The 12,447-nt window shown below is 44.3% G+C and overlaps 1 protein-coding gene across 1 annotated transcript; it reads left to right on the forward strand.

The window, feature by feature from the left end:
• The first annotated feature begins 464 nt into the window (after nucleotides 1–464).
• LOC149853761 (adenylate cyclase type 10-like) lies at nucleotides 465–11,870 on the forward strand. The gene is made up of 9 exons (XM_090026338.1): nucleotides 465–651; nucleotides 2,253–2,396; nucleotides 2,481–2,686; nucleotides 3,805–3,996; nucleotides 6,177–6,190; nucleotides 9,171–9,273; nucleotides 9,554–9,640; nucleotides 10,502–10,785; nucleotides 11,699–11,870. The coding sequence occupies exons 1-9, from the start codon at nucleotides 465–467 to the stop codon at nucleotides 11,868–11,870; spliced, it is 1,389 nt and encodes a 462-aa protein (XP_089882464.1).
• Nucleotides 11,871–12,447: the final 577 nt, after the last annotated feature.

The raw sequence follows: 12,447 nt of genomic DNA on the forward strand, positions 1-12,447 counted from the left end.
CTTGTTGGAGAGAGATGGGGTCCAGGAAGAGCTCTTACTGGGGGCAGAAGAACATGATGGCATTCCTGCCAGGTGTGTCTAGGGAGATGGTACCAGTGGGGGAGTCTACCTTGAGGTCAAGTGTGAGCATCCCGAATGACTCTGACCAGATGGAAGGGAAGATAGGAGCAGCATCTGATGAACCCCTTCAAACCACAGAGGCAGTAGGTGCCCCTCCGCAGAAGGGACAAGGTGACGTGGAGAGCTCGAGCTGCTCCCTGCAGGGGGGTCAATGGGTAGCAGCGCCAAGGAAGTCCTCTCAGTGGGAAGAGAAGGATATGGGGCACCTCGTCTGGTGCCCTCAGAGGAAGGAAGTGGCATCAGTTGAACCTCTGCAGGGAGGGAAAAGCGAGTTGATTTTTAGGGTCCCAAGGAAGATAAAGGTAGCGCCATTTGCACGCGAGACTCCTCTGGATGTGGAGGAGATGAAGGCTCTTGGCAAGTCCCCTGACAAGGGGAGGGAAGCAGCTGGGGTGAATTTCCCATCCAGGCTAGTGCAGTTGGCAGCTTTTCTCCCGGACCTGCTGCTGTATAATGATCGTTGCTCTGTTCAACGGACACTGCCCTCCGTAGAGACCTTCAATGGGGTCTTGCTTTGTGCAGAGATTACAGGTAAGGGAACTGGGAGTGCCTGTACCAAAGCTTTGCCTGTATTTTCTGGAGAGGGGCACCCATTAGCACCTCAGTTTGTCAGCAGCCCAAAGGGCATTCTGCCTTGTGTTCTCACTTCTCAGCCTTGTTCTCAGTGAACTTAGCTCTGTCCTTGAATCTTATTTATGCAGGTTCCTATGCACGTTTGTCACTGAAAAGAGTTCCCTTTGGTTATCATCCTCTGCCAGGTACATGGGTGAGCGTCAAGCTTTGTGGCCACGTCCCCTTGTATATCCTATATGCAAAACTATTGCTGGCCTTGTAAAACTTGCTGTAAAGGGTCTCCTGAGTTTTCAATGCATTTCTTCTAAATCCCACAGCATACCGAGAGGGTTTTGCTCTAATTAAACAGGAAGGTGCAAATTGGCTTAACATCATGATTGGAGATGAGACTGGTGCTTTCAGTCTAGGAGTTGGTGGGTGTTAATCCTCCCACAGTGCCGTCACGAGGATAAGAATAACAATAGAGCTCATAAGAATGCCACAGCTTGGAATAGCAGGAGCACTGCAAACTGGAAGCGAGATGTATGCAGATCTTTACAAAGCACTGTCAGCGTCTCCTCCCATACGTGCCAAATTCACCATTAATCCCCTCTGTCTGAATTTGTAATGGGAAGTGTTTTACTGCGGTATCTGAGACCTGCCTTGGCCTCTATCATTTTATGGGCATCTGCTTAGTATCGTTTTGGAACAACAATCAAGGTGCACTCTCTTTTGAAAACTTGGCTTTCTGTTTTGGTTTGCCGTAGGATTCACGGCTCTCCATGAAAAGCTGTGGAGGATTAGTGGGACGCAATGGCTACGATGCAGCGATGCATTCAATAGTTTCATAAGACAGCTCTTGCAGAGTAAGTACGATCCTAGGTTTAGATGGAACAAGAAATGAACTGCTTAGGGCTACCTTAGTATAAGAAATGGAGACCCAACCTGGGTTTACCAGACTGATGTTCTTGTCAGGAATCCCGGTCCTTCTTGTAAGGCTGGTTCTCCAGGTGGGAATTCTGCCCCCGATCCCTTTTTAGGATAAAGTATTCACTCAGCTCCCTGTTAAGATGGTTCTAACTAACTATTCTGAAGTTTCTGATATGGACCAGGGAGTCTTAGTACTACCACAGTTAAATTTTCAAGGTTTTCCCCACTGGGTCTTCCTGGAAATGAGGTTCTTCCTTTTATGCCCCCCGCCCCCCACTGTTATGCAGTCTTACCGTGCATTATAAAATTGTTCTATCACAGTGATGCTGAAGTCATTGTGTCCGCCTACATTTTGCAAAGCTCTTTGGATGAAAGCAGCTGTGTGAAGGAGGCATTATTCTCTTCTCATTTGTTTTCTCTATTAGGTGTGCTTCTTTATGGAGGTGACATCTTGAACTTTACAGGTATTCATTGCTTTGAACTATGCCTTTGAAGGAGAATCAGTAGTTATTATTTATAGCCAGATTTTTGGCAAAGCTCCCATTGACTTCAGTGGGATATTTCCAGCTGGTGTTATCTGGGACCTAAGACAAGTGAGAAGAGCAAGATTGGTCTCAATCTACCATTGTACTCTGCCCTGTCTCCTGCAGGGGATGGGTTACTGGTGCTCTGGAAAGGAAGCCGAAGCCAGCTGAGTAACATCATCACGCTAGTAGCAGAATACAGTTTGCGTATGCAGTGGTGGTTTGAATACACCTGCAGCAGCATGGACTTGGAGCTCCAGCTGAAGATTGGTACCTATGCCAGATGCCAGAAATACATGCTAGCCATCTGGGTCCCAAAGAAGCATACATCTCACCCATTTCTCTTCTCTTCAGGGCTGTCTGCAGGCCACGTTTCTCAGCTAATTGTTGGGGATGAGAAGTGTCAGTATTTGCTGGTGACTGGCCAGCAGGTGGACGATGCACGGCTTGCGCAAAGCCTAGCAGAGACTTGGGAGGTGATTCTCTCACCAAACTGCTGGGAGCTGTGTAAACGGGATATTTTAGAAGCAAAAAAGATCCCAGGCCAAAAGGCTGTGAAGGTAGGGGAGCTCCCTTAATGCTTCTATCCATGACTTTTATACGTGAGGTGCATCGTTTGGTCCTCCTTCCAAGCCCATTGAAATAAATAGAGAAAAAGGCTCGTTAACTTCAGAAAGATTTGAATCAAAAAATATCGGACCAGCTTGTGTACACGGGGGTTCCCTTTTTAAGGTTCGCTAGTTGCAACTGTTTCCATATCTTGCTGGGTGAGGACCTGTGCATTTGGAAATTTTTAAGTTCTCTTGCCTTGTGCAATGCTAAGTACACAGCCTTAAATTGCTCCAGGACGTCTTCTGTCTGCAGGAAATCCCAGAGGTGGCAAAAATAGCGCTTCTGAGTAGTGATAAGTTTATTTTGATGGCTAGCTATGCTTTCCTGATGGATGGTCAATGGGTCAGATCATTCTAAAATCCTTTGGTCTGACTTTTGGAAGAGCCGAGCACCCAAAGATCCCATTGAAATCAATGGGAGTGGGAGGCTCTCAGTACTTTGGACAATACATGTGTTCTACTGGGTTGAGTGTAGCAAGGAAGTTTGGCATGTGCGGGAATAGTTGAGTGAAACTGGGGATCAATATATATGAGGCAGCCATAGTGAAGGATGATATATAGGGGATCCTAGCTTCTGTTTATGCCTGTTTTATTGAGAAGCCTTTTGGGTGGATTGGAAATTACACTTTGCCTACAATTTCATTTTTCTCAGTTGAGGTATGTGAAGAACCTGCATCAAGATTATTCTTGCCACTGTGGAAAGTGGATCAGCAGTCTACAAAAATTTTCAGGCAATGAAGGTGAGCGTCCCGTATCCAGCTTCTGAGCTAGCAAGAATACAAGGTCCCTGGAAGAAAAGCAAGATGTCTTTTATTTACCAAGAGGAAAAAACAATAATATGAAGCATTATTTCCTTTCCTAGTCCTGATGAGAAATGCCTCGATACTGTCTCCCAATTCTGAGCATGAAAAGGCCTTACGGAGGTTTGTGGTGGGAAATATTCTGGAAAAGGTAGGACATACTTTTTCAGATAGAGACCTAAGTCCCACCACAAACACTGAGGCAAAGTTAAAATCCCAGGCTTGTGGAAGGGTTCAGCTGCTTCCCTGAATTTCTCTGTCTTCCAGATAGATGATAATCAGCCACTGAAGTTTTTCTCTGAGCTTCGGCCATTAACTGTTGTCTTTGTCAAACTGCAATTTTATGAGAGCATAAAAATGCCAGAGTCGTGCAGATCAATCCAGGAGGCCACTGTGCACATTTCTGGTACCATAGAGAGCTCGAGAGGCAAAATTCTCAAAATCTCCACGTTTGGCAAAGTGAGTACAATGGAGCTCCCCGGCTGTAGGCAGTACGAACTGATAGTACTAAAGATCTCTGTGGGAGCTAGGGAAGAGACATGCTGCAAATCTGGCAAGGAGAGGCCTGTCCAGGTACCCAGCAGCCTGGGAAATTCTCACAGTGGTATCTGTTTGAGAGTAAGAAACACTTGATGTTTGTGATGCAAAGGGAGATAGGTGCGTGGTACTTTGAGGCAGTACTTCTTGTTGTTCACTTGTCACATAAAAGGAGGTAGGAGCATCAAGTTAGATTTGGGAATCGTTTGTGCCAGATGTCAGGCATACAGACAGTAAGATGCTGTCGTAGTCCAAGGAACAACCAGTTAAATTACAAAAGGGAAGAAATATCTATCATCCCCATATCCATCCCCATTTTTGTTTTTAAATAAATGGGCAGCTGAAGACCAGAGGGAGATGCAATAAGTTGCTCAAGGTCATACAGGAGATCTGGCAGGGTTGGGATTTGAATCCAGATCTCCTGAGTCCTGGCCCAGCCTATTTAATCACCAGATCATCCGTTTTCTCATTTCCATTGGTTTCTGACTTCTTTGTGAGCATATGCCCAATACACCATTTTAATAGCTCATTAGAATGCAAATTAATTAGAATTTGAGAGAGACCCTGATACTTGTACTAGTGCAAGGCACAACTGGTTTAATTTTTTTTAGCATATCCTGTTAACCTACTGATCATACGCTAATGAAACCTTGTCTCTGTTCTCCAAAGCAGTGCTGCACATTTCTGTGTGTTTTTGGACTGCCAGGTGATAAAAGCATGGATGAGAGTACTCAAGTCTTAGATACTGCAATGAGACTCTCTGATTTCTTCTCTGAAAATCACATGAAACTCGAGTAAGTGCATGGCTCGTTAGCAGGGTTTCAGCTGATCACTGTCAGCACTGCAGGACAAATGTCTGTCATTTGAGTTAGCGGAGGAACCCTGTTAGCTGGCAGCAATAATCGGTTGTTGTCTTCTGGGGAGACTAGCTATCTTAGTGTTTAATGACATTTGCTTTGTGGTGGGTTGCCCAAGAAACATCACATCATACCAAAGAAAAGTGCAGGTTCTCCTATGAGGATGGTTGGGGGATATTCGAGGACAAATTTGTGGTAGGAGAGAGAGGTGCTGTACAACATTCAGGAACTCTGGGTCCCCTTTCTGCCTTGTCTGTTTTCAAGCTAATTTAATTTAGTCTGTTTTCTCCAAGTTCAACTTCTGTCCAAGGTGCTGTTGCATGTCAACTGCCAGGACTTCAGTTTTAGGGGAAAATGTTCATTTGTTTTAACCTCCCATTGTGAATGGCACTGACTGTTTTCTGAGCAAGCAGGGCTTGGTTAAGTGGAGCTGTGTAGTGCTGCTGGAGGTCTTGGACAGTGACAACATCACTCATGCTTGGAATAAAAATAATGAGGCAGCATCTGAAAATAAATACATTAGGGACATACGAATTAACAGACCTATGAATGGCCTGTCCGTTTTTTTTATATCCACAAATAGCACCGTTTCCTTCAGAGGATGGTGCAAAAACCCTGCAATGCTGAAATAGTCTGCTCCAGAGAGAGAACTTTTCTACCCCCTGCTAAGTTGCCTTGCACTATGATATATGAACATTTGCATCTTGACTAAAATCCATGGGGATTTTTCAAACCTTGCTGTTGTAGCTCTGAATGTTCTCTTGCTGTTTTGTAAGAGAAATAATAGATTACTGCTGGGAAAAGATTTCTCCAGTGTCATGACATCTTTGGTCTCCAACAGACAGGGGCCTGAAACCACATCTGCTCCAAAATCAGCACGTGATAATAGTGATTGAACTCATCAGAGTGTTTGTTAGTTGATAAAGGAGGCAATCCTATTTATAAGAGCCCTAAACAGTAGTGGCAAGTCCTGTGGTGGCCTTAGATCACTAATAACACACAAAGAGGGAAAAAGATTCAGCTATTTTTGGGTGTTTTGGCAAGACAGAATCAATGGGACTGCTCTGGCTGTATTTCAGGCTTGTTTCCATTGGGATTACAAGTGGACAAATGTTTTGTGGAGTCGTTGGCCATCCTTCTAGACACAACTACACAGGTACGATAGAGTTGTGTCTGTTGTGTCACCTGTGCATGCATAGGGATTCGTGAGCTCTCTCACTGCCTTTCCCTCTGCTGTCTTGCCAGTTGTTGGCTCAAAGGTACAGATGGCTGCCAGGATGCTGATGCTGTATCCGGGGCTGATAGCCTGTGACGAAGTGACTTATTCAAAATCTGGGCTACCCAGCCGTTTCTTTAAAAAGCTTCCAGACGAGGAGATGAATGATGCTGTGACCTCTGAAGTCAAGTATGAATATCTTGGCAGAAAGAAAAACCCGTAAGCCGCTCCTGTGGGTTCCTTTCGCTACAAAGCAAGGGAGAGAAGCAAACTTTCTTTAACCCCTGGAAGCTTGAAAACAGGTGTCAGGAGGTGGTGACCATCCTGCGTTTGCCATTTGGGGCAGGGGAGGTGGGAGGGAAAAAGATCTGATCCCAGCTAAATGGCAGTCATGCCAGTACGGAAAAGTGTCCTGATAAGGAAGATGTTGAAAAGCACAGGTCTTACCCAAGCCACAGTCTCAAGTATTCTCTGGCTTTGCTGCATTTTCATTGGGACTAGAAATGGATTGCCAATGCATGAGCCTATCAAGCTCTTCTGCCTGCTTGGAGGTGAAGAGAAGAGGCTTATAGCCCTTCTTGTTAGCCTATCTTCTGTTTTCATTTATTTTCCAGTGTAAAACCATCCAGACTAGGTTAATTCTTCCTTTTCTGCCCTCTCTCCTTTTAGAATGGTTGCAAAGTCGGGCTTTACCAAGGAGAGAGATGCAAATCAACCTTTACTGGGTAAGTGAATAATAGGTTCTCACAGCTTTTTAATAGCATGTAAAATATTCCCCAAGGTGAGGAAGGGGGAAAGGATGTAAATAAGAAAGGGAGTTTCTACTGACTAGCACAGGGGTGGGCAAAATGCAGCCCACCAGGCCATTCTGTCCAGCTGACAGGGCCCTTAAAAATGTAGAAAATTAATATTTATCTGCCCTGGGCTGCCTGTCATGCAGCCCTCGATGGCTTGCCAAAACTCAGTAAGCGGCCCTCCACCCGAAATAATTGCCTGCCCCTGGACTAGCAACTGGCAAAGTCATATCCATAGATTTGTGTTTAAAGCAAAAGTTTATTTCTGATTTTCACTAACACCCTTTGTCAGATGTCCACAGTTCAGCCATCCCCCGTCTGCAGTGGGGGGGGGTGTTGGCTAAGAGACAGGTGGCTTGCAAAGCACCCTTGCTTCAAACGGAGCACAAGGTGACACAAGGCCAGCCTATAATTTGAGAGAGTCACAAGCTCTCACCTCTGGCTGGTGGCATGGCATTATATTGCCATGCCAAAAAAAGAACCAGAACTCAGATCTCTAAGCCAGGAACATCTGGGAAAACTGAGAAAGGATTTGCTTAGGCCCCAAGCATGAAAGGAGTGTTTATTTTCCTCTGGTATCTCTTGAGCAATGCCTAGACGGCTGATGCATAAGGGAATTTCAGACAGCTGCTTCTAGTTCTGTTAGGCTAGAGGAAACAATTTACCACTTATAAAATGCATTTCTTTTGGAAGGTCGAGAGACCGAGATCACAACTTTCTGGACCACGCTGCAGTTATTTCTGAGATGCAAAGAAGGCCACGTTATAGTATACGAAGGAGCATCAGGCTATGGGAAAAGCCGACTACTTGCTGAAATAAACTACTTAGCCCAGAAGGAGAATCACAGGTTAGTTCTCTTAATTTTAGCAACTGCTTCTATTCCAATCGCCAGCTTCAGCAATGGCTCCTCATCCCTTGGTTGAAGTGTGCTACACCTAATGTATCCCTTACCCTAATGCAGAGTCTTATTGACAGGAACTCAGCGGTATATGTAAACCACAAGCGCAACTGTTTTAGTTTTTGAGGGGAAGGTATTTCCTAGGGTGGCTTTCATACTTATCAGAATCCCTTCACCGCAACCACTTGGCCACAAAGCCAGATCAGTCCTTTCAATGGTTAAGGCTATCATAAATGATGGTTGCAGTGCAAAATTTTATAAAACCATCACAACCATTCAGTGTAACTACGTAGTGGCTCTCAGCAGAAATGCAAGGTCAAATTTTCAGCATTTGAATGTATGTCCAGATGTAATGTTACGTGAAAACCTTCACTGGTTCACAACTGATGTATCAGTTCGGGATATAACATCCCTCCCTAGTCCCTGTAGTTACAGTGAGGGAGGATTAGTCAGCTCCCAGCCACAACAGAGATCCTTTTGTGTGACCATCTGTATCAACAGTTACATTAACTCATTTCCTTTCCATTTGCCGTGGCTGTTTCTGCTCCCTGCCCGTGTGTTGGCAAAAACCATCCGCAAGAAGTGGGGCATATTTTAAATCAAGACCGGGTGTTTTTTCAGGAAGCCATGCAATAGCTCAAACAAAAATTTTAAGCTTGATGCAAAAAGATCACTGGGTGAGCTTTTCTGGTTAGGAGGTTAGAGTAATTAAGTCCATTTTTGCCTTAAAATTTATGAATTGCTATCATCATCAAACCCTATGCTGTATTATGTGCATATCCTTAAGAGATGCCCCCTGCCGCCTGTTCAGTGTGGTTCTAGATGATGTGCCTAACAGTGAAATGACTAATCAACTTTGGAAGCAGGCCTTTCTGAAGTAGCTTCATAAGATGCTGAGAGGGAGCTTTATAAAACCAGGCTTGAAGTCTTATCCATTGTTTCCTTGTACTGTTTTCTGTAACCAGCCACGAGGAGGCATTGGGAACTATAAGCCTGATTCATCTTAGTTTAATAACCAGGAGATGCTTCATAAGCTCACTTGCTAGCCTCAGTGTTTAACATGTGGGCAGAAACCAGATATGGAAGCAGACCTGTTGTATTAAAGATCTCCAGATAGATCAGGGTTTTGTTTTGTTTTTTCATTTATAGAAGACGGTAGAACTGGAGCTATAATTGCATGCTCTTTCCTAGCATATTCTCACTGCAGGGAAGATTTTTCTCAGCTACCTTCCTATTTCACACAGGGTGACATGTCTAGAGCTAACCAAAGTACATATCGAGGAGTCTTTCAGTGCCATCTGGTCACTTATGGCTATATTCTTTGGGATCAGAGCCTGTAGACCTTACGACAGAGAAGATGTCCTTCAGAGCAAACTCACTGGCTTGCTGGAGAAGAACCTCTACTGCCTCCTGAATGATCAGTTCCTTGTGAAGGTAATGGGGAAACGATTTGCTGTATGGGACATAATCCTGTGTGCATAAGCAGGTTGCAAGAGTAGAGTTCTGTTTATTTCTTCATTTTGCTCTGTGCTGTTTATGTCTTTCCCCTGGCTTTGAATTAATCTAGCAGAAAGCACTATTTAAAATAAAGCTAGGAAAAGGGCAAATTTGTCACGTTACACCAGAAATGTCTTCTTCGTCGGACTGATGTTAGTGTGCATTACTTTTAAGCCTGCAGCTGCTGTTGCTAAATACCCTTTCTCTTCCTGACCAGTTCCCCATGTCAGCTGAGGCTGCTCACATGAGTAATGAGACAAAACAACAAGAAGTAGAAAAGCTTTTCCTCAAAGTCCTGCAGAAGGTGAGTGAGCCCCATCACTGTGGAAATGGGAGGAACAGATGCCTCAGACTAGACACAAAGGACATGTTAGACTTGAAAGTGTTACGCTGTTCCCCGTGTTGGATTTTTTTTTATAGTTGGGACTGAATCTGGGGTTGTGGATCTAAAAGCATAAAATTCTACGGCATAAAACTGAAGAGCCAGCTGTCAGCTAGGCCTGCAGCAGGTTTATCCCCATCTGTCTGTGGCCTTGACGCTCCTAGAAGGCAGGTAGAGCGAAACCTGAACTAGGCTATAGGCAATGTTAGCAATCGGCTACCTTTTAAGGGATTCTGATAGCCATCCACCCACGCCACCTTCCTCAAGGACTCCGCAAGATCCCCTGAACCTGAGGTGCTCAGTGATGGTTGCTCCCGACTTGGGAGGGATTTTCAAAAGTACCTATGTGATTTAGAAGCACACGTTCTATGAAAAAAGATCATTGAGATATGTGCTCCTCAATCAGCTGGGTGCATTCGAAGTCCCATCTATGGTTTCATACAGAACTCTCCTGATTTTCCATTCTGAGTCTTTGTATCTTTGGTGAGGAATTCGTGTCCCCACAAGGTAAATGCTGGTTTAGCAATGAAGCAGCAGATTCTCAGGGGGTTTAACTGGACCTCAGCATCAACTTCAGTGGAGCTATACTGATAGCTGGGGAATTAGCCCATTGAGTTTTAACTTTTGGGTTCCACTGGGGCAGGGGAAGAGATTTCAGTTTGAGGTGGAAGATGGTGGCAATCAATAAACAAACCTGAGGCACATCTCTGTCTTTCTCTGTCCTCTTCTTCTCTCAGCTTGAAGCGTGACTTAACATGGTCATCCCCTTCTTTTCTTCTCCAGGCAGCAAAGGAAGCAACCCTCATTTTTATCATTGATGAAGCTCATTACATTGATCCTGCCTCGTGGGACTTTTTGGCACGTCTCCTCTCGCACGTCCCTGTCTGGATAATCATGTCATTGGTTCCTTTCCCTTCTAAGCAGCTCATCCCCTGCTTTGCTGCAAAAAGTATTTTGAAGAGCCCCAAAACCACTACTGTTGTTCTCTGCGAGCTGGAACCCTCCCTGATCCTAGAGATGGCCTGTCAGGTCCTGGGAGTGATCAGCATCCCCCAAGAGCTGAAAATGTAAGTGTCTTTTTCTATCTAGATTTGAGAAGGGGAGGAGTGGGGTGGTAAATCCACAAAGACATCACAAAGCTGATGATCCATGAAAGTAGAAAGGGCCATGGTATCTGATGGCCAGTGGGAATAGCCTCTACACATTACATATTGTTTGATTACAAAGGCATTCAGCTCTTTCCAACAGTAATTTGAGCATTGGACATGAATGCAGATAAATCCCTTGGCTTTGCTCCATGTTCCTGTTCTGCATTCCTGCTATTTCCCGGATTGGCTGCACATGATTTAAGGAGGGAATTGCAAAGGGAATTTCCAGGCAATTTAAACTATTTAAAATCCTAAATGGATTACACGTGCAGGGGATTATGTGGTTTGCCCTGTGCCACATAGCAGACCATGGTAAAATTGGGAACATAACCCCGGTGTCCTTACGCTTCTGTTTAAAATATGCCTTTGTATTATTCTTGATGTGGGATCCACTTGAGGAAGTCATTTAAGCACTTGCTCCCCTTTAATGATTACTTCAGTTTCACTGTCTTCTGTGGAGCTAAGCAGAAATGTAAAGCAACACGTGTTATGGACATACCTGAATCAGGCCCAGGGACAAGAATCTGCTGGAGTATAAAAGATAAAGTTCTCCTTGTGTGGTTTAATTTTTTCAATTTGCCATCTAACACAGACATGTCATTTAGGGCAGTCCTTAATCTGGAGAGCACTTCCTGTGTTGGTCATTTCCGTCATGCCTGGGCCAATCAGGTAGTCCAGGATGTTAGTTTTTATTGCTCATTTCTGCTAATTGGTGAATCATGAGCAGACCAAAAAAATGCCAAACAAAGTCAACTAAATATTAATATATGAAGCGTGTTAACGGGAAGATGCTTACATTAGGAAGTGAGGACTTTTAAAATCTTTCCTTAAGGTTCCTTATACAAAGAAGCTTTGGGATCCCTCTCTACTGTAAGGAGTTATTATTGAATCTCATTGCCAATGATGTTCTTCAGATTTGTCAAATTGCAGAGGCAGAAAAAGAAGAAAACAAGTGGTCTAACCTGTCTGGTAAGATGTATTCAAATGCCATAGCTTTTTCCTAGCCAGCAGGCTCAGATTTCTTGCCTACATCCCCATTTTATATTATTTAGACCTTTCGGAGGCTTGGGCTGGATGGGTAGGTAGTGCCTAGTGAAACAGAAAGCCTGTCACTTCTTTGTCACTAGCTCAAACCTAGCCAAGCAGCCAGGCGTTGCTGTCACAGGTGTGCCAGATGTTAATCAGGCCACTTGATATGCTACTGAAGGCACTCAAACATAGTGGACAGTCTCAGAACCTATATAGAATAGGATTTGTTGTGTCCTGTTCAGCTTGTAGTCTGAACGTCTCCTTACTCAGGATCAGCAAAATGGGCTCAGCACAAAGGCAGCTTTTTGAAATCATCACACCATCAGTTTCTGGCTATTTTTAAACACTAATTCTCATAATGTTTCACCCAGCTACATGTAAAAACACATGTGGTCCTCTCTATCTTTGTTTCAGCCGTCTTCTGGGTCGGTACAGGTGCCATTCTCAATGAAGGGGGCATAATAGATGATGCAACGGAGCTGTTTAGTAATATGAACTCTCTGCTAGAGATAGGAAAATGGTCCTCTGACTGTTTACTATTGTTGGTGTCAT

Source organism: Crocodylus siamensis, chromosome 13 (genome assembly GCF_052110815.1).
Source record: "Crocodylus siamensis isolate JL-2025a chromosome 13, ASM5211081v1, whole genome shotgun sequence".
Taxonomy (NCBI): Eukaryota; Metazoa; Chordata; order Crocodylia; family Crocodylidae; genus Crocodylus; species Crocodylus siamensis.